Here is a 26,987-nt window from a genome sequence, read left to right as displayed (position 1 = left end):
CATAAATTGGAAAATGGGTAGACGATCACTGATAGAATAATGATTCCAGGATGATGTGTAGATACCAGAGACAGTGACAGATACCGCTGACTGAATAACGTCTCCCTGGACATAGCTAGATGTGTGTTTAGCCAGATACTTCCTACATAATGGATTTCAACGTGAAGAAATTAGCTTCGGATGCTGGAGTGTTTTTCACACGAGCTGTACAGGTAGGGTAATTTATGTCGTGTCTCCTAAAAATTGACTAACGTTAAATGCTAGCTAGCTAATGTTCGCGAAATGGCTAGTAGCGTTTGGCTTCAATAAAAACGAAACGGCATGAGTTGGCATCATTGCCAAATCCTTTAGCTTACGTTACTGACAGAATACCCTCTATATCCTACACAAAACATTGGTTCAGCTGACGTTATCCTCCCTTCTTCATAGTAGCCTTCGTACAGTACTGCTAGCTAGTTTTCTTGGCTTGTAACATAGACAGATATATTGAAGGAAGGGTTCTATGCCGTCTGTGATAGCCACTGCTAGCTTGATGCTATAGCTGACGTTCGTTAGTTGTGTTTTCGCAGAGGTCTTTCTTTGCTTTTCAGGTACGGTGTAGCTGTGGGCTCAGAGGTGACCTTTCGTGCCCCCTTTGCCCAACTCCCAAGCATTCCAACGCAAGATACATTTTTCATTATTGTGACAGTGTAACAGGTCATGATGAAAATGTCACGAGGGAATGACAGTGTGACTGATTTCCCAATGACTGTCTGACAATGGATGTCTGTTCAGCCCATAGAAATTCCATTCAGTTTGATTTCTCAGATTTTGTATCTAAACCCCTTGGCAGAGGATACTGGCAATGGGAAAAGACTGGTGAAACATTTATTAGACAGGGACTGGGAGACGAGCAGGTGTAGTGTTTCATGGCTTATGAGGGCGTGGTATTTAGTAAGCTGGTTTCCAGTAGCCTATGAGGAGACACATGACGTGAAGAGCATCCCAAAACCAGTGATAATGTTGAAGCTTCAAGTGACATGGCATAAGGCAGCTCCATGGACACTATTTTTACATTTTACATTTTAGTCATTTAGCAGACGCTCTTATCCAGAGCGACTTACAGTAGTGAATGCATACATTTCATTTCATACTTTTTTTTCCCTGTACTGCCCCCCCGTGGGAATCGAACCCACAACCCTGGCGTTGCAAACACCATGCGTTGCAAACACCATGCTCTACCAACTGAGCTACAGGGAAGACTATAGAAAAGTAACATGATACACAGAAACAGTGGAAATGCACTATTGATGTTGAGTCACTGCAATAGGCCTTGTTCACAGAGAAGTGAAAGTGATTATTTCATTGTGTATTTTGCCAAAGTTCACAGGAGAAAAGTTCGGACAGGTAGAGAAGACTGAGCTGGATGCCCATTTTGAGAATCTGCTCAGCCGTGCCGATTCCACAAAAAACTGGACAGAGAAAATCTTCAGGCAGACAGAGGTTCTGCTGCAGCCCAACCCAAGTAAGGCCCGGCATACACACTGAACTGATCAGCACAGAGGCCTCCACAACTCCCAACCCTACTTAATGCAGACACACACAGGACAGAAGGACCAAAAACACATTAGATGAAAACCAATGAGTTTTTTTTATGTGAAACATGGCGGTAGCATGGTGATAGAGAGCATTGTGCTCTAACCTGTGACTCTCTGATTCTCCATGCTACAGTTGACCACACTGGTGAGTATCCCTCCCTCCCATAGTGCCCTGTTGTGGAATCTTTTCATCTGTCTGGTCTGTAGTGCAGCAGACAAATGCTCTATGCAGTATTGGCTGTTTTCAAGCACCAGTCTGTTCTAGCGCTTGTTCTGCGGGTATGAATACCTGTTGATTATCCTCTATTGCAAGCGGTAGCCTACTTATCAGTGAGCAGCTCAACAGCTCTGTGTGTTATGCACACCCGACACTGACTCAGGCTTGTGGGTAACATGCAGCAATTCATTCCTCAGAAACATGCATTTACCGTGTGTGGGATAAATATGTTAGTCTCTCTACAGAGGCATTATCTGAGCGAAATAACATTTATCTCCACGACAACTTCATTCTACAACTCATTCCCACCATGTTGAATTACAATACTCTACATTGTCATTGGGCATTTTCTTTCTTTTCTTTGGCATTCTTCTCTCCCACGAATTTCCATTCTCAGACTAGTTTTCATAGTGTCCATCTGTGACAACTGTTTTTGGCAAGTCCTCTCTTGAAGCAGGACATCCCCCCCCCCTTTGTATCGACAGGTGCCAGGATTGAGGAGTTCCTGTATGAGAAGCTTGACAGAACGGTTCCATCCAGACCAAATAATGGAGAACTACTGGGTCATTACATGCAGGATGCGGCTAAAGACTTTGGACCTGGAACTCCATATGGTGTGTACTCAGGCTTTGTGTATACTTATTCTTCCCAGGTGGTCAAAATCTAGTTTGTTTGAGAGGATTGGCCAGTGATCATTTCACTTATTGAGAGAGGAAACCGAGACCGTGCCTTGAGCCCCAGTCAAATCCATGAACAACATTTTCTGGAAAATGCATTTTCACACTTACCCAATACATCTTCACCCTGTGCCCTCAACCTTGTGCTATAAGAAGGGCTCAAACCATTTGTGGTATATCCCTGTGAGGACAGGTCTCCATAGTTGATACAGGATATTGATTTTAAATGACATTAGATGTTTAATGTACAGGGTTGCAGGTGTAATTACAGGGTACAGTGAACATCTTAACTTCTGCGCTTCAACATATGATCATCTTCCAATAGTTTATAGTGTAGAACTCTTCCCAAAGCCTTTGTTTCTACTGATGATTTCACCCTAAGGTGAGTGAGCAGTGAGATTGGTGACGATAGCTGTTGTGAGCGTTAGTGAATTGGTTTCGTCCCGCCCCTGCCCTCCGGCTGTCTCATGTCTGTCAGGCCAATAAACCGGCCTCTCTCCTTCACTGGCAGTCCTGAGGATCAATAGTTCGCATTCGCTCTCTCTCTCCTATGTGAATGTTGTTGAGAGCTGCAGGCTTGGCTCTGATACGCAGAATGTTTATGCAGAAATGAGTTTATTAGGCTGCCTGTCTGGTGCTTTTCTCCTTCAGTTGAAATGGAGCTCAGTCCCAGAGACCTGAGTGCTGGGCCATGTACAGCTTAATGTAGAGCTCTGCAGTACTGCTGCTTAGCAAGGATTTGTTTTATACATTCATTCCATTATTTTAGAATGGCAAGCTGATGCCAATAAGTCACTTTTTTCTTTTCTTTTTTTTTTTCTTCAAAGAATAAAATTGCACACACTGTAACCTATACTAAGCAAGAACAGGCATGTTTTAGTGATTTAAAATAATTTTATTTCTAATTAATTCATTTGTACACCATGTCACAAAGCAGACAGCTGTGTGGAGCAGTAGAAACCCATGTGGAAACCCCTTATTGGCATACAGATCGATACATCAATCATCAATCCCATTATTTCCTCTCCTGCAATAGTAACTAGATGGGCACTCAGCTGCTCTAATCAGGTCATTAGTGGCCTGTTTCTCAGTTGTGGGTTTTAGTGATGTAACCTGTGTGTGGGGGTAGAAACTCTGCTGTAGTAGTGTGTCCTCACAGCAATGACGTGTCGAGAAACATCATTTCCTCAGTATACCAATGCGGTCTGTCCATGCCTTTCAACAAGTATCCTACACAGATATGCATACTTCAAATTCCGCAAGTAGTAGGCCTGTTTAGTGATATAATCCTTGCTGTGTGGTGTTATTCATCAGGTGTTCCTGTACTCCTTTTGTCTGTTTCACATCTGGAGAAACCCCTACATTCAAAGGAGAAATTTGAGTTTCTGCCATGTCAAGAATGTTGCTACTCTAGAGGTTCCCTCTCTGTTTCTCTTCGCAGGTATAAAGTAGTTGGGCACGTAAAAAAAGGCGCAAAAATTTAATTTAAGAATGGGAAGCATAGAAATATTGCACATAGAACAGATCTACCGCTTCTTAGACTTGCTTTCAATGAGAATGACAGACTAATAACTCACATGTCTATGTGAATTTGGTTGGGTCACCCAAAAAGTTACATATTGCAGCTTTAATGTTTGAGATCCTAAACCGGTTGTGTTGCACTACCAAGTCCTATTGGTCTCGACTTTGTCTGTGTTCTTATGATAAGCATTAAGTCATTCCTAAGTAATAAGTTAGACTCTACAATGAGTTCCAAAATTACTGCCACCCCTGACTGGCAATGCACAAACAATACTTAAAAAAATATAAACAATATAATTATAGAGAGAAACTCAAAATACCAACATGTGAGAAATGCTGTACTTTATACATTTTTCAATGGAACTCAACAAAATCATTTATTGATTTAATTAAAAATCAATGTCCCCAAAAATCAAGGTTTCACAATTAATGGCACTCTTAAAGATTATTGAAAATATCATCAACCAGAATTAAATTCCACTTAATTAAGTTTATCTATGTCTTAAGGAACTATATTGAGCCGTTACATCACTTCCTGTTTCACTAGGGTGTAAAAATGAGGTAACACACGTGCAATATCCCTTTGTCATCCAACACCATGAAGAAAACAAAAGTAGTGGCAGTTCAAACGAGACAGATGGTCGTAGACCTTCATAAATCTGGTAATGGCTACAAGAAGATCCACAAACGATTGAATATACCACTGAGCACTGTCAGGGCAATTATTTAAAAATTCAGAAGATATGTAACAGTTGAAAACCTCAGGTTGACGACGCAAATGCATTCCCCCCCAGGAATGGGAGGAGGATGGTGAGAGAAGCAATAAAATCCCCAAGAATCACTGTGAAAGAATTGCAGGCCTTGGTGGTGTCTTTGGGTCACCAGGTTTCAAAAAGCACCATCAGACGCTACAACCATAGGCTCTTTGGAAGGGTTGCCAGAATAATGCCCTGTTTGACCCCAGGTCACGCAAGCGCTTGGAGTTTGTCAAACGTCATTTACATTATGACTGGGTGAAGGTGTTCTGGTCAGATGAGACCAAAATGAACATTTTGGTCAGATACAGCATCTGCACATTTGGTGTCGAAACAGAGATGCATACAAGGAGAGGCACTTCATACCCACAGTGAAATATGGTGGTGGGTCAGTGATGTTTTGGGGCTGTTTTAATTCCAGAGGTCCAGGGGCACTGGTTAAGATTGATGGCATAATGAATTCTACCAAGTATCAGGCAATTTTGGCTGACAATCTGGTTGCCTCTGCCAGAAGGCTGGGACTTGGCCGTAGGTGGACTTTCCAACAATACAATGACCCAAACATACCTCAAGATCCACACAGAAATGATTCTGTGACAAAATCAATGTTCTGCCGTGGCTATCTATCGCCAGACCTCAATCCATTCAAAAACCTGTGGGCTGAGTTGAAGAGGGCAGTTGATAAGTGCAAACCCAAGAATGTGAAGGATCTTGAAAGGATCTGCATAGAGGAATGGTCCAAAATCCCTCCAAATGTGTTCCTTAACCTTGTCAAACATTACAGGAAAAGACTCCATGCTGTTATCCTTGCCAGAGGTGGTTGCACTAAGTACTAAATGAGGAGTGCCAATAATTATGAAACCTTGATTTTGGTGAACTTTATTTTGTATGAAATAATTGCATGATTTTGGTTGGTTCCATTGAAACGTTAATAAAGTACAGTATTTCTCACATGTTGGTATTTTGAGTTTATCTCTTATTATATTGTTATTTTTTTTAAGTATTGTTTGTGCATTGCCAGTCAGGGGTGCCAGTAATTTTGGAGCCCACTGTATATTTCACATATTGTCAGTGGGTTCATCATATGCTCTGTGTGTGTGTGTGTGTGTGTGTGTGTGTTCTGTAGGTAGCACCCTGATCAAGGTAGGTGACTGTGAGAGGAGACTAGGCGGTGCACAGAGAGAGTTCCTACAGACCTCTGCTATCAGCTTCCTTGCCCCACTCAGGAACTTTCTGGAAGGAGACTGGAGGACCATCTCAGTGAGTCTGGCTTTCTGGCCTCAGAGGGACATTGTGAGATTGCATGCAGACCAGTGTATAGACCAGGATTTAATACAATGCTAATCATCACCTTGGGTTTTACTCTACTTCTTATGTGTGGATGTAGCAGGGCATTAGGGCCTAGCAAAGTTAAACGTAGCCTGTATGTGTGGGGTCATGCCGTGCAGAGAGGTGCTGATCTTCTCCTCTCTGTCTCAGAAAGAGAGGCGTCTCCTGGAGAACCGCAGACTGGACCTGGACTCCAGTAAAGCACGGCTGAAGAAAGCCAAACTAGCGGAGTCCAAGGCCGCGGTGAGTCCCCCTTCTACCCTCTGCCCTCCACCACCTCTCCCTGTGCACCTTCAGCTGCATCATGTAACCAGGCTCCAGCTCAGAGTGAACTGCTACTGCTAACTAACATCTTTCTCTGTTCTAATTATGTTCACAGTGTGAGGGAGAAGTGAGTATTAGTGTAAAATATTGTCCACTTTTAGTTCTTTTATTTTCCCTTTTTCTTTCTGACATGCTCATTGCCACCATGAAATCCAGTTGAGTGCATGTTTGTCTTCCAAGCTCAATAAGAAGCCAAGAGAGAAAGAGAAAAAACAGACTAGAGTTCTCTTGAAAGTGAGTGAAATGAACTTGTGGCATGGTAAGAATTTTAAGCTTGTAAGTAAGCATTTAACGGTAAGGTCTACCTACACCTGTTGTATTCGGCACATGTGACAAAAAAACTTTTATTTGATTTACACTGGAGCAAACCCGTATATGACTCTAGAGTCAACAAAACTGAGTAGTACACAAAAGTATTTGGAAAATGGTGAAACAAAAGTGTCTTTTAAATTACTCATTTGAGTCCAATGTGACAAACTGTCCAATTACCAAATGTATCCCCTCATTAAATCACAAAGGCCTATTTGACAGCAGTAGTGAGAGGAGAGGCCCTGTCCCATGTGAGTGCAGATGATTGGAGTTGAGTCCTGATTGCTAACCTGCTTGCCCTGTTATACCATGACCAACGTCTAGCTTCACTTCACATTCTCTGCTCCCATTCTGTCAGAGCATTTCAAATGTTTAGATTTTTGGCGGAGTTTTTCCTTCAGGGCAAAGATCTGATTTGATAAGCCATTGTATTAGCCATTTGATTATATATTTTTTGTTGTTGTAATAACATGAGTAAATAAACAGATGTACGGAGAAAATGTATGTTCTTTCAGTTGTAGACTAATATCAAATCAGATATTTGAAACCTGTATGCATGGTGATTGCCACATGAAGGCATGCTAATTTTGAAATATTTATGTATTTGTTTAGCCTACTTACACTATATATACTAAAGTATGTGGACACTCCTTCAAATTAGTAGATTTGGCTATATCAGCTACACCCGTTGCCTACACGTGTATAAAATTGAGCACACAGCCATGCAATCTCCATTGAAACATTGTCAGTAGAATGGCCTTACTGAAGAGCTCAGTGACATATAACGTGGCACCGTTATAGGATGCCACCTTAACAAGTCAGTTCGTCAAATATCTGCCCTGCTAGAGCTGCCCCGGTCAACTATAAGTCCTGTTATTGTGAAGTGAGAACGTCTAGGAGCAGCAACGGCTGATCCGCAAAGTGGTCGGCCACACAAACTCACAGAACGGGACCACCGAGTGCTGAAGCGCGTAGCATGTAAAAATCGTCTCTCCTTAGTTGCAACAATCACTACCAAGTTCCAAACTGCCTCTGGAGTAACGTCGGCACAATAACTGTTCGTTGGGAGCTTCATGAAATGGGTTTCCGTGGCCGAGCAGCTGCACACAAGCCTAAGATCACCATGCACAATGGCAAGTGTCGGCTGGAGTGATGTAAAGCTCGCCGCCATTGGACTCTGGAGCAGTGGGAAAGCGTTCTCTGGAGTGATAAATCGCGCTTCACCATCTGGCAGTCCGATGGCCGAATCTGTGTTTGGCGGATGTCAGGAGAACGCTACCTGCCCAAATGCTAGTGCCAACAGTAAAGTTTGGTGGAGGGGGAATAATGGTCTGGGGCTGATTTTCATTGTTCGGGCTAGGCCCCTTAGTTCCAGTGTAGGGAAATCTTAACGATGCAGCATACAATGACATTCTAGATGATTCTGTTCTTCAAACTTTGTGGCAACAGTTTGGGTAAGGCCCTTTCTTGTTTCAGCATAACACTGCCTCTGTGCACAAAGCGAGTTCTATACAGAAATGGTTTGTTGAGATCAGTGTGGAAGAACTTGACTGGCCTGCACAGAGTCTTGACCTCAACCCCATCAAATACCTTTAGGATGAATTGGAACGCTGACTGCGAGCTAGGCCTAATCACCCAACCTCACTAACTGGGCGGCAACTCCATATTAATGCACATGATTTTGGAATGAGATGTTTGACTACCAGGTGTCCACATACTTTTGGTCATGTAGTGTATTTCCTAAAGTACAGCAATTTAATTACTTTGGGATTTGGCCAGTCCAATGTAAAGATTAAGAAGTCAATTGCAAGTAATTTTATTATATTAGATCAGTGTGTCCCGAACTCAGTCCTGGGGACCCCAAGTGGTGCAAGTTGAGTTTTTTTCCCCCTAGCACTACACAACTGTTTCCATTAATCAATTCATCTTTGAATATTAGAATTAGCTGAATTAGCAAAACAAGTTCGGGAAACACTTTATTCGATTTATTGTCCTCAGAATAATAAATAATTTTCCACGTGCTCATACATTTACATAAAATATACATTAAAGATCAAACCAACAACAACTCATCACCCAGTATATAACATTCCAGTTACTCCATTATATTATAGCTTAGCCTCTGACAGGAACTATTGTTTAGGTATACTTTGCAGGCTACACATAAGCTAGTTTGAGGCTAGAATGGGGTAATGGTTGAAGGTTGGCTTTTTTATATTTTTTATGGGCAATGACGCATGACAGGCTGTGATCTCACATCCTGCTGTGTTGATATACACATGCTGTATAGTCATTAACCTTCTAGTCTAACGCGGCTTGGGAATCACCAGGAGATATGCAGCTGTAGAAAGATATTTGGACCGGTCTCAGATTTGTCTGTACATCAGCGAACAAAGGGTTTCGTTTTTCCTGTGTTATTTTGTTTCTTTGGTTTGGTGCACGCCATACTGTATGTGTAAACTGCTCTGCCATGTCTGTAGGCTGTGCCTGATTTTCAGGAGACCAGACCCAGGAATTATGTCCTCTCTGCCAGTGCATCTGCGGTAAGAAGCTTAAACAGCCAGTCCACGCTACACTAACACTACTTGTAGCCTACTCTCGCTGACCCTCAGTGTGCTCATAACCTCGATCGGCCTCTCCATACACAGTGTCCACATGCGTCATGTTGCAGGCAGGTAGAGACTACAGCCAAGTGTTGAGAGCTCCGCACCCCCTAGAGGACCTAGAGCAGTGTTTCCTGGTCCTGCGGTTGCCTCGTGAGCCACCCTGATCTCACGAGCCTTTCACGTAAACTTGTGAGAGATTCTCTACACAGATATTTGTGTAGCGAACAATTTATGTAAGCTGGCTGAGATCAGGGTGGCTGGCGAGGCTAGTCCTGGGGGGTCCAAAGGGGTGCACATTGTTGTTTTTGCCCTAGCACTAACACACTTGATTCAGCTGATCAACTCATCAAGACTTTGATTATTTGAGTCTGGTGTGTTAGTGCTAGGGCAAAGGCAACAATATGCACTGTCCCAGAGAGACTATTAAGAATTAACTTCATAGCCATTGAATATTTCTGTGTATTATAGGGAAATAATGCCTGCTCTAGAATGCGCTTCTAGCCAATCAGAATTGAGTATTCAACAATTCCATGGTATAATCCCAGTTTTAATTAAATAGAACGTTGTGGCCCCACCAACACAAATGGACTATACCGCTGCAACTAGTGGGTGGCATTACAAATTGACTATACTAAACAAGTTAAATGTTTTCCACACACATCGCTACGTTTAGCCTACTTGGACACCGGGACCCATATTTCGCATGATGAATAGCCTGAAGCCACAGGGCTCTTCTTGCAGGTTCTATTTCCCTACTTGGGAGCATTGCGAACTGTAGGTCAGGATTTTTGACCTGGTTACATGTACATTTGAACAATACAGCAGCTTTTCGGTAAGTTTTGTTATTTTTGTATAACAAAAAAATCTATTACAAAGTTGGCTCTTTTACAATGGGAAAGAATGTTTGTTTTGCCCAATTTGTGGGCGTGGTCCTTATGACGTGAATATCGACTTGGAGTATAAATCACTATAATGTTAATCATGTCTATCTTTGTGTTGTCACCCATGACAACCAGGGTTGGTATACAAGACACCCTATGAGACGTATTTTTTTTATTCTAGACAATTCTGTGCTTCGGCATTTGTAGCAACATTTTATTTATTTAACTATACAAGTCAGTTAAGAACAAATTCTTATTTACAATGACGGCCTATTGGGGAACAGTGTGTTAACTGCCTTGTTCAGGGGCAGAACAACAGATTTTTACCTTGACGGGGTTTCGATCCAGCAACCTTTTGGTTACTGGCCCAACGCTCTAACCACTTTATCACCAGATTGCGTGATAAAGTCCATTATCTATCTATGTGACACTTTTCGGACACACCCACAAAAGTAGTGTGAAGATCTTCACAGGTGTTTCACTTCAAATGATCCAGATCAAATTTACTCTGAGCACAATACCAGAATATTTGTCAAATCTGCTGTCTTGAATGCACCCCTGGGTTGAAAATGTATGTTTGTTAAATGTCATGTCATCAGTCTCAATCTAAGAATGTGCGTCTCCCCTGTGATGTCATCAGAATGTGTGTCTCTCTCCCCCTCTCTTGTTGTCCTGCGGCTTTTCAGCTCTGGAGTGAGGAAGTGGACAAAGTGAGTACGACATGTTTGGATACCGTTCTCACATACTGTCTAAATAAATTATATCTTTACTCTTTATCTTTTGTTTCTAGATAGTGTCTCTTTCCGCAAGTTATATCCCCCAGAGTACACACTGGTGGACACAAACAAAACAGCTGATAAAGGAGACAATGCGGTGAAGTAATATTACATGTAGGTATTACCGCCACACCAGCGGTCACGAGTCATGAATGCAGCCAAATTCCACGTGACTGTTTTAGTCATGGTAACTAGGCTTCTCCAAGCCTACCAACCTAACTGCCTGGTACTCTGCACTCTATTGTCCTTCTAATCACTCTGACTTCAATGCAAATGTAATCGAAGATCTAATCAAGTACTTCATGAGAGCTCATGTTGCACAACATTTCTATAGGCTATGCAATTATGTGAGAAAACAGAGTGATGGCCTCTATTTAAAAGAGGAGGTTCCCATCAGCTTTCTATAGGCTAGGGCTACTATATTTATTTCTCAACTTTCCTAATATTAAGCACATTACTTATCTTTACAGAAGGATTATAGCCTACCTGGGTTGCATGAAAATGAACCTTAGGAAAAGTGTCCTCCAATCGCTATTTAAGTGCATAGATGACATGTCTTTTTTTCTCCCTGCCCCTTTTTCGAGACAGGTGCATGATAATGGTTCATTCTAATTCAAAGCAAATTTCACTCACACACTATTTAAGATATAGTACCAGTCAAAAGTTTGGACACACCTACTCTATTAAGGGTTTTTCTTTATTTTTAAATTATTGTAATTATAAATAATATTTGTGAAGACATCAAAACGATGAAATAACACATATGGAATCATGTAGTAAGCGGAAAAGTGTTAAACAAATCAAAATATATTTTATATATTCTTCAAAGTAGCCACCATTTGACTTGATGACAGCTTTGCACACACTTGGCATTCTCTCAACCAGCTTCATGATGTAGTCACCTGGAATGCATTTCAATTAATTTGTGTGCCTTGTTAAAAGTTGTAGAATTTCTTTCCTTAATGCGTTTGAGCCAGTCAGATGTGTTGTGACAAGGTAGGTGGTATACAGAAATGGACCTATTTGGTAAAAGACCAAGTCCATATTATGGCAAGAACAGCTCAAATAAGCAAAGAGAAACGACAGGCCATCATTACTTCGAGACATGAAGATCAGTCAATCAGCAACATTTCAAGAACTTTGAACGTTTCTTCAAGTGCAGTCGCAAAAACCACCAAGCGCTATGATGAAACTGGCTCTCATGAGGACCGCCACAGGAAAGGAAGACCCAGAGTGACCGCTGCTGCAGAGGATAAGTTCATTAGAGTTAACTGCACCTCAGATTGCAGCCCAAATAAATGCTTCACACAGTTCAAGTAACAGACACATCTCAACATCAACTGTTCAGAGGAGACTGGGTGAATGGTCAAATTGCTGCAAAGAAACTACTTCGAAAGGACACCAATAATAAGAGACTTGCTTGGGCCAAGAAACGCAAGCAATGGACATTAGACCGGTGGAAATCGGTCCTTTGGTCTGATGAGTCCAAATTTCAGATTTTTGGTTCCAATCACCGTGGCTTTGTGAGACGCAGAGTAGGTGAACAGATGATCTACGCATGTGTGGTTCCCACCGTGAAGCATGGAGGACGAGGTGTGATGGTGCTTGGCTGGTGACACTGTCAGTTATTTATTTAGAATTCGAGGCACGCTTAACCAGCATGGCTACCATAGCATTCTGCGGCGATACGCCAAACCATTATGTTTGCGCTTAGTGGGACTATCATTTGTTTTTCAACAGGACAAGGACCCAACACACCTCCAGGCTGTGTAAGGGCTATTTGACCAAGAAGGAGAGTGACGGAGTGCTGCATCAGATGACCTGGCCTCCACAATCACCCAACCTCAACCCAATTGAGATGGTTTGGGATAAGTTGGACCACAGAGTGAAGGAAAAGCAGCCAACAAGCGCTCAGCAGATTGAGAGAGTGCAAATCTGTCATCAAGGCAAAGGGTGGCTATTTGAAGATTCTAAAATATACCTTTTTGATATACATGATTCCATATGTGTTATTTCATAGTTTTGATGTCTTCTGTTATTCTACAATGTAGAAAATAGTAACAACAAAGGAAAACCCTTGAATGAGTAGGTATGTCCAAACTTTTGATAGTACTGTATGTAAAGACAATATTAAATCAAGAATAGTCTGATGGGTGACAATATTAGACTATCACTAATTAATTATAGATAATCACTTGTGAATGATGCCCAGCATAAGGCAAAATGTTTTATTATTTCTTGCCGCCTTTTTCTAATCATAGTCACACACCTCATGTAGCCTGGCCTGTATGTTTTGATAAGGTTTGTATCACAACTAAAGTGGCCAAATAACTTCTGAAAATGAAGCACATTAATCTGCTTTACAAGGGGTGTAGAGCCTAACTGGCATACATAATCAGTGTGTGAGTTTCAAGTTTGGGGAAGATCATTTTCACCATAAAATGCACCTTTTTATAGAAGCATTACATGCATAATCACATTTGTGGTCACTTTTGACAAGGGTGTTTTCCCGCTCATGGAACATTTTGTGCTTTTAGCCTACTGCCGTGTGCGCATTGGTGCACTTATAATATGAAGAAATAGCCTAATAGTCTATCAACATTTCAAGCTAAACGTTCTGATCTGTTACGTCAGCCACATTGCGTAAAAATGTTTTTTACGCAACATCCCACAACTGTTCCAGACTATGTTTGGAATATTTATTTCTCGCACAGAATAGAATAGGTCAACTTTTATACTATGGGGGTAGTAGATTGACGTAGGCTAGTGCTTTTGCTGTTCGTTAGACCTACTCATCTTGTTGGCTGACAAAGTACATGTGGACAGTTCTTCCAGTATCTTCAATATGCACCTTGGAATTGGATAAGGACACGCGAGTTGCGTCCCCGATGTGTCTGTCTTCACTTGTAGCCTATGAGAAAGACCCGATCAAGTGATGGAGAGCCATGTGAGTGAGAGGTTCATCGGCGCGCGCCGCACTCGGGGAGAAGGGCACAATGGCCGCTGGCCACAAAAGGCATGGATTTTTTTTTTTGGGTGCGTTAAGGCCACACAAAGGGGATGCCACCATGAAATTCGAGGCATTATCAAGTGCTGTCAAATTATGAAAATCGAGACTGATCGTGTGTACAGCCTGTCCAAAAAAAACAGCAGAGTTCAGGCTCTTCAAGCAAATTTTTTTCCAATCATTAGTCGCATCATGCAGCCTTACAATGCATTCAAAATCAAAACATATAGCCCAACGTTTGTAGAACTACATTTACATTAATAACTCTAAGCATATAGGTGAACCTATTTCTTTGTTAACCGCTCAACACAGAATACCAGCACTCCCTCAAATAATTTGGAGAAAATATCCTTTCCATTTTATTCAACTTTGTTCAATTGTATTCTTCAAACTATAAAGTAATGCCACGGAATTCTAAGCAAATCTTGTCTGCTAAATTAGTGTAGCTCACAGCCATATGGCATAGTCAGATCAGGACCTAACAAGGACAATGCATAGTATGCTATTTTGATCTTCTGAAAGACTACATTTTCTTCATAGCTTGCTTCTTTAGACCTTCAATAAATAATGGATTTATTGTGAAGGTGTAGGCTATATTACATGGATTTATTGTGAAGGTGTAGGCTATATTACATGGATTTATTAGACTTTAAAATGTAGATGTTCCAAAAGTTCTGCATCTGTGGCTTGTAGATGATGTGTGGAAACCAGGAGATGCTAAATATGTTTGTTAATTAACGTCAATTACCGTGAGACCGACAGTTATTTGCTTGACAGTCACCGGCTGACCTAATTTCGTGACCGCCACAGTCCTAATTACATGTTATCTCATTCTGTGTTGTTGTTCTGTAGGCAGCGCATGAACTTCGAGTGGCCCAGACAGAGTTTGACAGACAGGCAGAGGTCACACGACTCCTGCTGGAGGGCATCAGCAGTACACACGTGAGTCATGAGGTCACACATGTATAGAGAGGACAAACATGACCACTACACATAACCGTTCTCTTTAGCATATGTACTGTTTACCATGTATTGTGCTGTTTTAACATGGTGGTAACAGGGTATGTTGAGGAGGAACAAGTATTTCTAACGGGGTTGTCTTGTCTGTGTTTTGGATATGTTGTCTGTAGGTGAACCACCTGCGATGCCTGCATGAGTTTGTGGAGGCACAGACAGCCTACTACAAGCAGTGTTACCTGCACATGCAAGACCTGCAGAAAGAGCTGGGCAGGTAAGGACTGGCTCTGGGTAGATGCACACATGTATATTAGGCATACTTAGCTGGGGTGTCTATGCCTGGCTTTCATTTGCTGCAATGTTTTGCTCTATTCAAATGGGTGTATGCTGTTTATCAATGACCATCTCCACTGTTATCTCTTATGCTCTGTTCCAATGGAGATGTGTACGTAACATTTGATGACGATTACAGTTGGAAGTCACCTTTACTCAACATATTTATGTTAACCGCTTTTCTAAGTCAAACATGGTGGAGTCTTATTAATCCTTAGGGAATGTGCTGTGTACCTTATGACTGTCTTCTCCCCCTAAACCTCTGCAGGTTTCCTAACGCGTTTGCTGGTAACCCGGGTCTCTCCATGGCCTCCGGTGGCTCCTCTCCCCAGGGGAATGCCACCCTACCCCAGGACGCTGCCAGCGCTGTGGAGACAGACACACTGAAAATCGAAGAGGTACAGGCCCCCGCCACGGGCACACGCAAGGCCAAGGTCCTGTACGACTATGACGCTGCCGACACCAGTGAGCTCTCCCTACTGGCTGACGAGGTGAGCACACGCACACAATCCTTTCTTTGTGCACGCCAGTGATTAGTTTAATCAGGCTAGAATATGTGGACTGATTGCTGGCTCATGTACAGTTTAATTGTATTAACACTGCTAAATAACTATTTATACACTACTGTATGTTGTTTTGTCTTTTCCCAGCTAATCACAGTTTACACAGTGCCAGGCATGGACTCTGACTGGCTCGTTGGCGAGAGAGGGAACCAGAAAGGGAGAGTGCCTGTCACATACCTGGAGCTGCTCAGCTAAAGAAACTACACTCAAAGAAATACATGGACACACACAATTGCACTCACATGCCTTCAAACATGCAGACGTTGACGAATTCAAACAAGCAAATGCACCCACTGTACATTCTGTACGCACCAGGACTGCATGAAATCATTGGTAATTATGAAGGCAAATGCGCTACATTGAATATGGAGGAATGGTTACCATGACAACTTGGCTGAAAATTCTGAATTGTGAAATGTTTATAGATTTTAATTTCACCCTGCTTCTCACAGCAGGACAATAATCATGCAGCTACAAGACATGTAAATGATTATGTGGATTATAATTAAGGGACATGTTTGTAAGGACTGATACATTTTTTCAATAGGGCAAATCAAGTCTGACTTTTTTTTTAAAGTGGAAATTAAAAACTTTAGAAGCCTTTTTAAACCTTGAATACACTATAATTTGCATTTCCTGCTGCGCTGGATAATTCTCTGCGACAACGGAGTGGCCAAATTAAGATAGCAGATCTGTACATACTGAAATCCCCTGTATTATTCAGGCTTTTGGGTTTTATTTTACGTGAACTTTCACAGCAGGTGTGAAGCTTCATACAGCCTGCCCACTCACTATCACCTGTTTTAAACTCAATGCACCAATCTTTTCCATTCCATACACCCTGTGGTTAGTCCACATTCCTTTAATGTAATTTTCCTCTACCACTACCTGGAACTGAAACATTTCATGGCCGTATGGCCTGCTTGACGAACTGGGAATGTAATCACTCTTACAGCAAATATTTGAAGCACTCCTAGTTGTTTACTAGCTGCCTTACAATGATGCGAGAGAGCTGTTTCCATCTGCTATAACTAATAGAATGTATTGTACACACCACAATGTCCACACACTCCTGTTTGCTTGGACACTTCCTTTGAAGAAGACAAGCCAGATCTAACACAGAACATACATTTTGGCATGCAAGACCATAACTTGTTATCATTTAAGTATCTGTGATTAGCTATATTCCCATTTGTCCCTTTTTTTTGTTTGCTCTTTTGCTATTTTGTTTCTTAAACATGTTACTGTTCATTCAGTTGTCTTTGTTTCTTTTTAGTAAGATGTTTGTTTGATCTGATGTATTTTCTGTGATCAAGTCTGTGTCTTCAGACAGGACCTAGGCTGCTGCATGTGATACTGGCAGGAGTTGGTCACAGTATTCTGTCCACTGAAAAGCCTCTTTAAAAAAAAAATTGTAATCCAAAGTTTTAATGGCTGTATGTATATTTTATTTATTTTAGTACCAAAGCACACAAGTATATGCATGCAATTCTGAATTGAGCCCAACCCTGGTTTGTACCATTGCTGCTGTGGCATGTCTTGTTTTGACCCTTTTCTGCCTTTTACTGTCGATGTATTTATTGCCTGTTTACAAGCCATGCTGAAAGAATGAAAATATGTAGGATGTAATAAAAAAAATGAAAAAGTATGCTTTATTTGGACACAATCTGGTCATGTGGTTGTCAGCTCAAGTTGTTCTTAAGCTAATATTCTGGTGTAGCAGTCAGATTGAAAGTAATCATTCTCTTCTAAATACATTTCATTTCAAATTTGAACTTTATGTCCAACATCCTGTAACACATCAAATCAAAGTTTATTGGTCTATTTGCAGGTGTTCCTGCAGGTGCAGTGAAATGCATATGTTACTAGCTCCTACAGTGCAGTAGAATGTCTAGCAAATACACAAATAAGCAGAAGATCTAAACAAGAATCAAATGTCAGAATGAGTCCAATTAACTATCCAAAGTATATTAGTGAACAGTGTCAGAATCCAGAATATAAATATGTGGTGTATGTATAGACAGTATAATATGGTATGTACAGTATGCGTATTAGGATGAGCTATGTTGAGGATACAGTATACATACACAGTAAGTAAACAATATAATATATGCCACGCAGTCATGGGTGTATAGGGAGTACAGGAGGGGACTGAACACACCCCTGGAGGGCCCCTGTGTTGAGGATCAGTGTGGCAGAGGTGTTGTTGCCTACCCTCATCACCGAGGGTCAGCCCATCAGGAAGTCTAGTACCCAGTTGCAGAGGGAGGAGTTCAGACCCAGGGTCCTTAGCTTAGTGCCCTCCAAGCTCATCACTATGGTGTTGAAATCTGAGCTGTAGTCAATGAACAGCATTCTCACATAGGTATTCCTCTTGTCCAGGTGGGATAGGGCAGTGTGCAGTGCGACAGCGATTGTGTCGTCCGTGGATCTGTTGGGGCGGTATGCAAATTGAAGTGGGTCTCAGGAGTCCGGTAGGTTGGAGGTGATATGATCCTTAACTAGCCTCTCAAAGCACTTAATGATGACAGAGGTGAGTACTACGGGGTGATAGTCATTTGGTTCAGTTAGCTTTCCTGGGTACAGGAACAATGGTGGACATCTTGAAGCAAGTGGGGAAAACAGACTGGGACAGGGATGACGTTGAATGTGTCTTTAAACACTGCTCTGAGGATGCTGCTTGGGATGCCATCTAGGCCGGCATACTGGTAATTCACTGTTTGACACAACATACTCTCCTATTTCTAATCGTTTTATGAGTACGGCATCAACATGTTCATGTGTATAAAGTATTGCAAAATCATTTTAATGCTTGGCATTAAAATTATGATTTCATTTCAAATAAAGAAAGAAAAATAGCTTCAATCCACATTTCAAATAAGTGCTGTAGGTAATTTCGGGGAATATACAGTATATACATGTTTATATTTTAAATGTCATTATAGTTATGTTTATCTATAGTGCTTGTACATTCTAGAGGGTCCACCATGTTCTCTCCCTACTGGTGTCCCCCAGGGCTCGGTTCTAGGCCCTCTCCTCTTCTCTCTATACAACAAGTCACTTGGCTCCGTCATATCCTTACATGGTCTCTCCTATCATTGCAATGCGGATAACCTTCAACTACTTTTCTCCTTCCTCCCTTCTGACACCCATTTAGCGACATGCATCTCTGTAAGGCTGGCAGATACCTCAGCTTTAATGCTAGCCTAACACCTCAAGCTCAATTTTGACAAGACGGAGCTGCTCTTTCTCCCGGGGAAGGCATGCCTGCTCCAAGACCTCTCCATCATGGTTGACAACTCCATGGTGTCCCCCTCCCAGAGTGCAAAGAATCTTGGCGTGACCCTGGACAACACCCTGTCGTTCTCTGCAAACATCAGAGCAGTGACTCGCTCATGCAGGTTCATGCTCTACAACATCCGTAGAGTAGGACCCTACCTCACACAGGAAGCGACGCAGGTCCTAATCCAGGCACTTGTCATCTCCCGTCTGGAATACTGCAGCTCGCTGTTGGCTGGGCTCCCCGCTTGTACCATCAATCCTCTGCAACTTATCCAGAACGCTGCAGCCCGCCTGGTGTTCAACCTTCCCAAGTTCTCCCATGTAACCCCGGTCCTCCGCACGCTCCACTGGCTTCCAGTCAAAGCTCATATACACTACAACACCATGCAACACACATGCAAGAGGAACTGCCCTTCCCTACCTTCAGGCTATGCTCAAACTCTACACCGCAACCTGAGTACTCTGTTCTGCCACCTCTGGTATCTTGGCCCTCCCATCCCAGCTCCCGCTCAGCCCAGTCCAAGCTATTCTCTGTCATGGCACCCCAATGGTGGAACCAGCTTTTGCATGAAGCTAGGACAACAGAGTCCCTGCCCATCTTCCAAAAACATCTGAATATCCTACCCCTTCCTGAATATCCTACCCCTTCCATGAATATTGTACCCCTTCCCTGAATAACCTACCCCTTCCCTGAATATCCTACCCCCCCCCCCCCCCGCTAGCACTGAATTTGCGGATAGCAACTTTATTGAGGAAAAATATATTTATTATGACTGAGATACACTATACATACAAAAGTATGTGGACAGCCCTTCAAAATAGTGGATATGGCTATTTCAGCCTCACCCGTTGTTGACAGGTGTATAAAATCGAACTCCCAGACATGCAATCTCCATAGATAACCAGTGGAAGTAGAATGGCCTTAATGAAGAGCTCAGAGACTTTCAATGTGGCACCGCCATAGGATGCCACCTTTCCAACAAGTCAGTTCATCAGATTTCTGCCCTGCTAGAGCTCCCCTCAGCGGGGGGGGGGGCACTCTAGCAAAAATCATCTGTCCTCAGTTGCAACACTCACTACCGAGTTCCAAACTGCCTCTGGAAGCAACGTCAGCACAATAACTATTCGTCAGGCGCCAAGCAGCTGCACACAAGCCTCAGATCGCCCTGCTTGATGACAAGCTTCGGCTGGATTGGTGTTAAGCTTGCCGCCATTGGACTCCGAAGCAGTGAAAATGTGTTCTCTGGAGTGACGAACCCCGCTTCACCATCTGGCAGTTTGACGGATGAATCTGGGTTTGGCACCTCAATGCATAGTGCCAACTGTAAAGTTTGGTGGATGAGGGATAATGGGAGTATCTAGTTGGGACAACCACATACACTCCCCCCTTTGTTGGGCACTGGCTGTTTTTCATGTTTCGGGCTAGGCCCCTTAGTTCCAGTGAAGGAAAATCTTAACGCTACAGCATACAATTTACATTTAAGTCATTTAGCAGACGCTCTTATCCAGAGCGACTTACAAATTGGTGCATTCACCTTATGATATCCAGTGGAACAACCACTTTACAATAGTGCATCTAAATCTTTTAAGGGGGGGGGGGGGGGGGTTAGAAGGATTACTTATCCTATCCTAGGTATTCCTTAAAGAGGTGGGGTTTCAGGTGTCTCCGGAAGGTGGTGATTGACTCCGCTGTCCTGGCGTCGTGAGGGAGCTTGTTCCACCATTGGGGTGCCAGAGCAGCGAACAGTTTTGACTGGGCTGACAATTGATACAATGACATTCTAAGACGATTCTGTGCTTCAAAATTTGTAGCAACAGTTTATTTATTTAACTAGGCAAGTCAGTTAAGAACAAATTCTTATTTACAATGATGGCCTACTGGGGAACAGTGGGTTAACTGCCTTGTTCAGGGGCAGAACGGCAGATTTTTACCTTGTCAGCTTGGAGATTTGATCCAGCAACCTTTCAGTTACTGGCCCAACGCTCTAACCATCGCCGTGCACAAAGAAAGGTCCATACAGAGATGGTTTGTTGAGATTGGTGTGGAAGCACTTGACCGGCCTGAACAAAGCCTTGACCTCAACTCCATCGAACACTTTTGGGATGAATTGGAACGCCAACTGTGTGCCAGGCCTAATCGCCCAACATCAGTGCCCAACCTCACTAATGCTCTTGTGGCTGAATGGAAGCAAATCCCAGCAGCAATGTTCCAACATCTAGTGGAAAGCCTTCCCAGAACAGTGGAGGCTGTTATAGCAACAAAGGGGGGAGTGTATGTGGTTGTCCCAACTAGCTATCTTAAGATGAATGCAATAACTGTAAGTCACTCTGGATAAGAGCATATGCTAAATTACTAAAATGTAGATGAGTAGACGTGTATCAGGTGCAAATCACTATGCACAGAGAGATATCACTACATATATGATCCAGCCCACACAAACAAACACCCCAAACATTAGGCTGAACAGCACCAGCAAACGGGCCTTCTGGGAAGCCCTCTCTGCATCCCTCATGTCCCCTCTGGCCAGAGCAGCACGGGTCTAGAGCAGAGTGGAGAGACAACCAGCTCAGTCAGGACTTGGTCTGTAGCCAACAAGCATATGTATTGTTTGAAGATGTTTGATAGAGTACAATAAAAGTCAAATGAATTGAACTTTCTGTAACTTTTCTTCTACTGTATCAGACATCTTGTTATGTCATCATTACCGAAAGGAAGGCCTCGGTAGTGTCACTGCATTCTTAGGATTCTACTACACCTACACTGAAACTCATGCCCACTCTCTGCCCTAATTCAATTCAGAGCCTGGCCTTTGTTAGTGCACTAAGGATGTAGTGCCTCATATGAGTGGGGAATTTACCTCATATGAGTACAAAAGGGCAATGAGGCCACTCATAAGGCAGCAGAAGATGGTGACCAGCAGGGACTCCACCATGTAGTCCTTGGGCAGGGGAGGCCGCTCGTCCCCCAGTGGAGGGCTGCTCATGTACTGAAACACAACAGAGGCAAACATGCAGGGACACAATAACCTATTAAAACAGTGGACATTCTTGATTTTGAATAGAGATTTCAAATAGAAATGACACACTGTCGTTACGTCACAGGACAATAGTTAGATCTATTAAATCCGGAAGTAGTCTCGCGTGGCCATAAGGGAATAGATTTTTGAACCGTACGGGAATCATGTTGTGTGATTCAATAAAGCTATGAGGAGTAATTGAATGTACAAATCCGTTGTAAACTTACTGTGTGTCTAATAAATCTCCCCCTGTCCACCACCACCACATGAGAAAGTATGTGCGTTTGGCAGCTCATTTACACTAGTTTTTTTTGCTCTATACTGATATTCTGATACTCTCTTACTATGGTGTAGGGAGGGTAGCTGGGTGAAGGCATGAACTGGGCCTGGTAGAAGGCTGGCTGGTTGGGTCCTGGCTGGCAGGCTATGACAGGGGGTCCTGGGTAGTGAGGTGGTTGTGGAGGATAGATAATATAGGCCATCTTGGGGTCAGGTGGGCTGTAGGGTGGGGGCTCTTCTGATGGGGTGGATGCTGTCATGTCTGGTTGGACCGAGGAGATCTGTGGTTGACACACAGTCGAGGGTGTCCCTCCTGCCAGGTCAGTCTGGCTTAGCAGCTCCTCCCTGGTTAACCTCCCATCACTGTCACTGTGAGCTCTTAATGGTCGACAGGCAGCAAAAGTACTGTCTGTCTTAGTCACTGGAGGACAGACAGTGTGGACATTGTCACTGTTGGATGACAGATGAATGGTTTGGACAGGTAAGCTTGTACGTCCAACAAGGTCTTGGGTTCTTGAGTTTCCCTCCTGCACTGCTGTCCTCCCACTGGACAGGGCCTGGCTCTCAGGGCCGGGTGGTTGAATGACTAATGAGTGAAAGAGGAAGGATAGATATTATAATGGTTAGACTGCGACTCTTGGTCAACTGGCATTGAAAAAACAAGTCTAAAAGCTGTTTATCTACAGCAATGATGTAGCCATGACTACATGACTAATATTATTAATGAATGGCATATTTTAGAGGAAGTGAAAGGCCCCTGTGACCTCTATTAAGTTACCAGAGAAACCCTCAAGTTTCTCCAGGGCAGTTGACTGACCCACTTTGGTTTCTACAGTGGAAAACAGTGCATCTGATTAATGGAAGGCTCAGGCAAAATGAGCGTGTTTATTCGGTGTCATTCTCCAGCTGCCGGTGTGGTTTTTCAAGGCTTATTGTGTTTCTGCTCTGGAGTGGGTGGAGCTTGCTGACTGACTGAGATCACAGCACAAACAGCAGGGCAGAGCCCGAGCCAAGGCATTCAGGCTGAAGCATGTAGATTTAAAACCAACTGTGATCCTGTAGAATACATTTTTACTTGTAGATTGGTCCAATAATGTATAATGGGCCTGTGCATCACTGAAAATTCTGCAGGATAAATAGAGCAATAATAGCAACCTAATGTATCTTCATAACACTGTCATGGCCCATATATTTACACCTGTTGTGACATACATTGCATTATTTTATGGCTGGTTGTGACACCTACATAAGAGTATCAAAACCCACATTTATTCTAATTCGTTTTTTCCCTGTATACGTGATTTTTTTTTTTTTTTCTTCTTATGATTTAATAAAGAAGATGAGTACACACGTTCCCGCTGCACCTTGGTCTAATCCTTACGACACGCGTTACAGACACTCTTATGTAGGTGTCATAACCAGCCATAAAATAACTACCGTGGTATATTTTGGGGGGTTTTACAGTCGTATGTAGGTGTCATAACCAGCCATAAAATAATGCTATATATGTCACAACAGATCTAAATATATGTGTCATGACAGTGATGTGTTATGTGTTGTGGCGCTTGGTGTCAAGTAAATTGTTGCCGAATATTGATTGTTTTACAACCCCATCTTCTTTGGTTTTACATCAACTCAATGCACACAGCTTATCTAATATTGTAATGTTTGTTTTTGTGTAATCCTAATCATTCAATTTAAATTCCCATTTCTCCCAAAGTCCACTGTTTCACACATTTTAGACAATAATAAATTACCATTTTGGTTTGTAGTACTAAACATGCATTAGGGCATGAACAGAGACTAACCTGGGTCCATTTTGGCAGGCAGCGTACAGTACAGGGCACTATCCAGTTGGAGAACGGTAGAAAGGAGGATTCAGGTGGTCATCTGTAGAAAACATCTGATCCAGACAACAGAGACAGAACATGGGACAGTTTACAGCAGATATCCCATGGGCTCCCACAAATGGCTGCAGATCTTGTGCCTCCCCTCCACAGGGTTGAAATAGTATCGTGTTTGTTTAATAATTGACAGGTGTGTGTGTGTGTGTGTGTGTGTGTGTGTGTGTGTGTGTGTGTGTGTGTGTGTGTGTGTGTGTGTGTGTGTGTGTGTGTGTGTGTGTGTGTGTGTGTGTGTGTGTGTGTGTGTGTGTGTGTGTGTGTGTGTGTTGGAGGTGTGTTGGAGGTGTCTGTGTGGGTGTGTGTGTTTTAGGATGTGACAGTGAACTCTAAAGGGGGGTTTACTGATGAAGGTGGAACTTGAAACCTGGAGTGTAAATATAACATCGAACCAAGAACATCACAGTCTCTTTGATCCCACCGAAACGAATGTGAAAATAAACAGCCATGTTTTAGAAATGGATGAGCTCATCATCATTAATGGGAACAGTGATAACATTTGATAAGAAATAATTCTAATGTATTGTTCAGACAAAAAACAAATAACGTCAAAAACACTGGAAACCTGAGGGTGACTCAGTCGTCAGATATCTAGAGAACTGTACTTCCTCTTCTCATCCTCAACAAAGGTGTACTCCTTTCTTGTGTTCCTCAGGGTGATTCAACTAGCTGGTGACCCTTTCTTTTTGCCAATCATTCTGCTCACAGTGCACCTTGCTTTCTTCAATGGCAGAATGCTAGGTTTGATATTTGATATCAGATGCTATGTCACTTTTATGGTATTGTATATCCCGTTGTTTTAACAGGGTATGATGAGTCTCTGTTTCCATCGGTTCAACATGTCAGGTCTACTTATTGATTTCATGTATGTGTAGTGAAGTGTGTATGATATTATAGTCACGTCTATATTACGTTTTGAGCCAGCAATGTATAAGATACAGATTTGGAAACCTTTGTACTGTAACTAGGTAGGAATCTAAAATGGTTATTTCAAGACCCACAGTAAATTGCAATATATTGGAGGGATGCATCATTTTATCATAGCATGAAGCATATGGTGCTACCTGTGATAGTGTATAGTGAAACCTTAATTAACATATGTTGCTGGGAAAGATTGCTCCAAACAAAAGATTGTCAGTATTCTTTCCGGTGTTAAAATCTTTAATCCCTCTGTGTTTGGCACCTAATTATAGGCTGTCATTGTAAATAACAATTTGTTCTTAATTTTAACTGAATTGCCTAGTTAAATAAAGTTTAATAAAAAATAAATAAAAATTGTACCCTAGGCTCAATTGCACTCTCTTGCACAGTCAGACTGTGGGGAAGGAAACAATCCAGTGCTTAACCCATGTACATCTCATTCACACCCATCAGGGGATAGATGTTTGCTATCACACAATTATATTACTAAACTGTCCAATTAAAACGTTTCTCCACAAACTGTCACTAAAGATATTTGAAAAGATGGGCAGTGGGAGATGGGGCTTTAAAGAGCTACATGCTGTAATACATGCTGTAATACATGCTGTAATACATGCTGTAATACCTTGGATTAAACTTTGACAATAGCTACAACATTACACGACACAACGCCTCTGACATAAACCCTAAAACTTGTATGTGTATGCAGTATATTAATATGTTGTATGTGTATGCAGTATATTAATATGTTGTATGTGTATGCTGTATATCAATATGTTGTATGTATTTGCAGTATATTAATATGTTGTATGTATTTGCAGTATATCAATATGTTGTATGTATTTGCAGTATATTAATATGTTGTATGTGTATGCAGTATATTAATATGTTGTATGTGTATGCAGTATATTAATATGTTGTATGTGTATGCAGTATATTAATATGTTGTATGTGTATGCAGTATATTAATATGTTGTATGTGTATGCAGTATATTAATATGTTGTATGTGTATGCAGTATATTAATATGTTGTATGTGTATGCAGTATATGAATATGTTGTATGTGTATGCAGTATATGAATATGTTGTATGTGTATGCAGTATATTAATATGTTGTATGTTTATGCTGTATATTAATATGTTGTATGTATTTGCAGTATATTAATATGTTGTATGTGTATGCAGTATATGAATATGTTGTATGTGTATGCAGTATATTAATATGTTGTATGTTTATGCTGTATATTAATATGTTGTATGTATTTGCAGTATATTAATATGTTGTATGTGTATGCAGTACAGAACCTTTTTTATTTATTGATTTTTTTTATTGTATTGATCTTATTTTACATTTGTGTGGCTGTTCTTGTCCAAGTGTTCTGTATGTTGTCGTGTTTTATGTTTCGTATGGAGCCCAGGAAGAGTAGCTGCTGCTTCTGTAACAGCTAATGGGGATCCTAATAAAATACCAACACAAAGCTGAGTAAAAAAGGCCAAGAATCAACAACACGAATCAAAGGCTTTCCTTGGAGTAATGTCAGTCCAATGTCAAATGTGATATAGCGAAGCACCTGAGTGAGTTGGTTGCGTAATTACGCAGGTACTTTCCTGAAACGGATGACACAAACAACTGGATTCGTTATCCCTTTCATCCCCTGCAGTCCAGTTAACGATATCTGAACAAAAGAGCCCCATCAAAATTGCAACAAGCGGTTCTGTGAAAATTCAAATCAAATCAAAATCAAATTTATTTAT

The 26,987-nt window shown here is 41.9% G+C and overlaps 2 protein-coding genes across 3 annotated transcripts; one reads left to right on the top strand and one right to left on the bottom strand.

Moving 5' to 3' along the window:
• The first annotated feature begins 13 nt into the window (after positions 1 to 13).
• sh3glb2a (SH3-domain GRB2-like endophilin B2a) lies at positions 14 to 17,498 on the top strand. 2 transcript variants are annotated; one of them, XM_014160456.3, is made up of 12 exons: positions 14 to 212; positions 1,363 to 1,504; positions 1,711 to 1,722; positions 2,280 to 2,408; positions 5,874 to 6,007; positions 6,227 to 6,319; positions 9,190 to 9,252; positions 10,883 to 10,906; positions 14,832 to 14,921; positions 15,110 to 15,210; positions 15,538 to 15,760; positions 15,920 to 17,498. In XM_014160456.3, exons 1-12 carry the CDS (start codon positions 150 to 152, stop codon positions 16,025 to 16,027), a joined length of 1,182 nt encoding a protein of 393 aa, XP_014015931.1. In that variant the 5' UTR covers positions 14 to 149; the 3' UTR covers positions 16,028 to 17,498. The 2 variants fall into 2 exon arrangements, with proteins under 2 accessions (XP_014015931.1, XP_014015933.1); XM_014160458.3 differs by lacking the exon at positions 1,711 to 1,722.
• A 3,220-nt stretch (positions 17,499 to 20,718) lies between these two features.
• On the bottom strand, positions 20,719 to 24,397 carry prrt1b (proline rich transmembrane protein 1B). The gene is made up of 4 exons (XM_014161077.3): positions 24,219 to 24,397; positions 22,476 to 22,996; positions 21,973 to 22,101; positions 20,719 to 21,654 (listed from the first exon to the last, which is right to left on the bottom strand). The coding sequence occupies exons 1-4, from the start codon at positions 24,226 to 24,228 to the stop codon at positions 21,508 to 21,510; spliced, it is 807 nt and encodes a 268-aa protein (XP_014016552.1). The 5' UTR covers positions 24,229 to 24,397; the 3' UTR covers positions 20,719 to 21,507.
• Positions 24,398 to 26,987: the final 2,590 nt, after the last annotated feature.

The sequence above is a fragment of the Salmo salar genome, chromosome 20 (assembly GCF_965601325.2).
Source record: "Salmo salar chromosome 20, fSalSal1, whole genome shotgun sequence".
NCBI classification, from domain to species: domain Eukaryota; kingdom Metazoa; phylum Chordata; class Actinopteri; order Salmoniformes; family Salmonidae; genus Salmo; species Salmo salar.
This window is presented reverse-complemented; position numbering and strand designations above follow the sequence as displayed.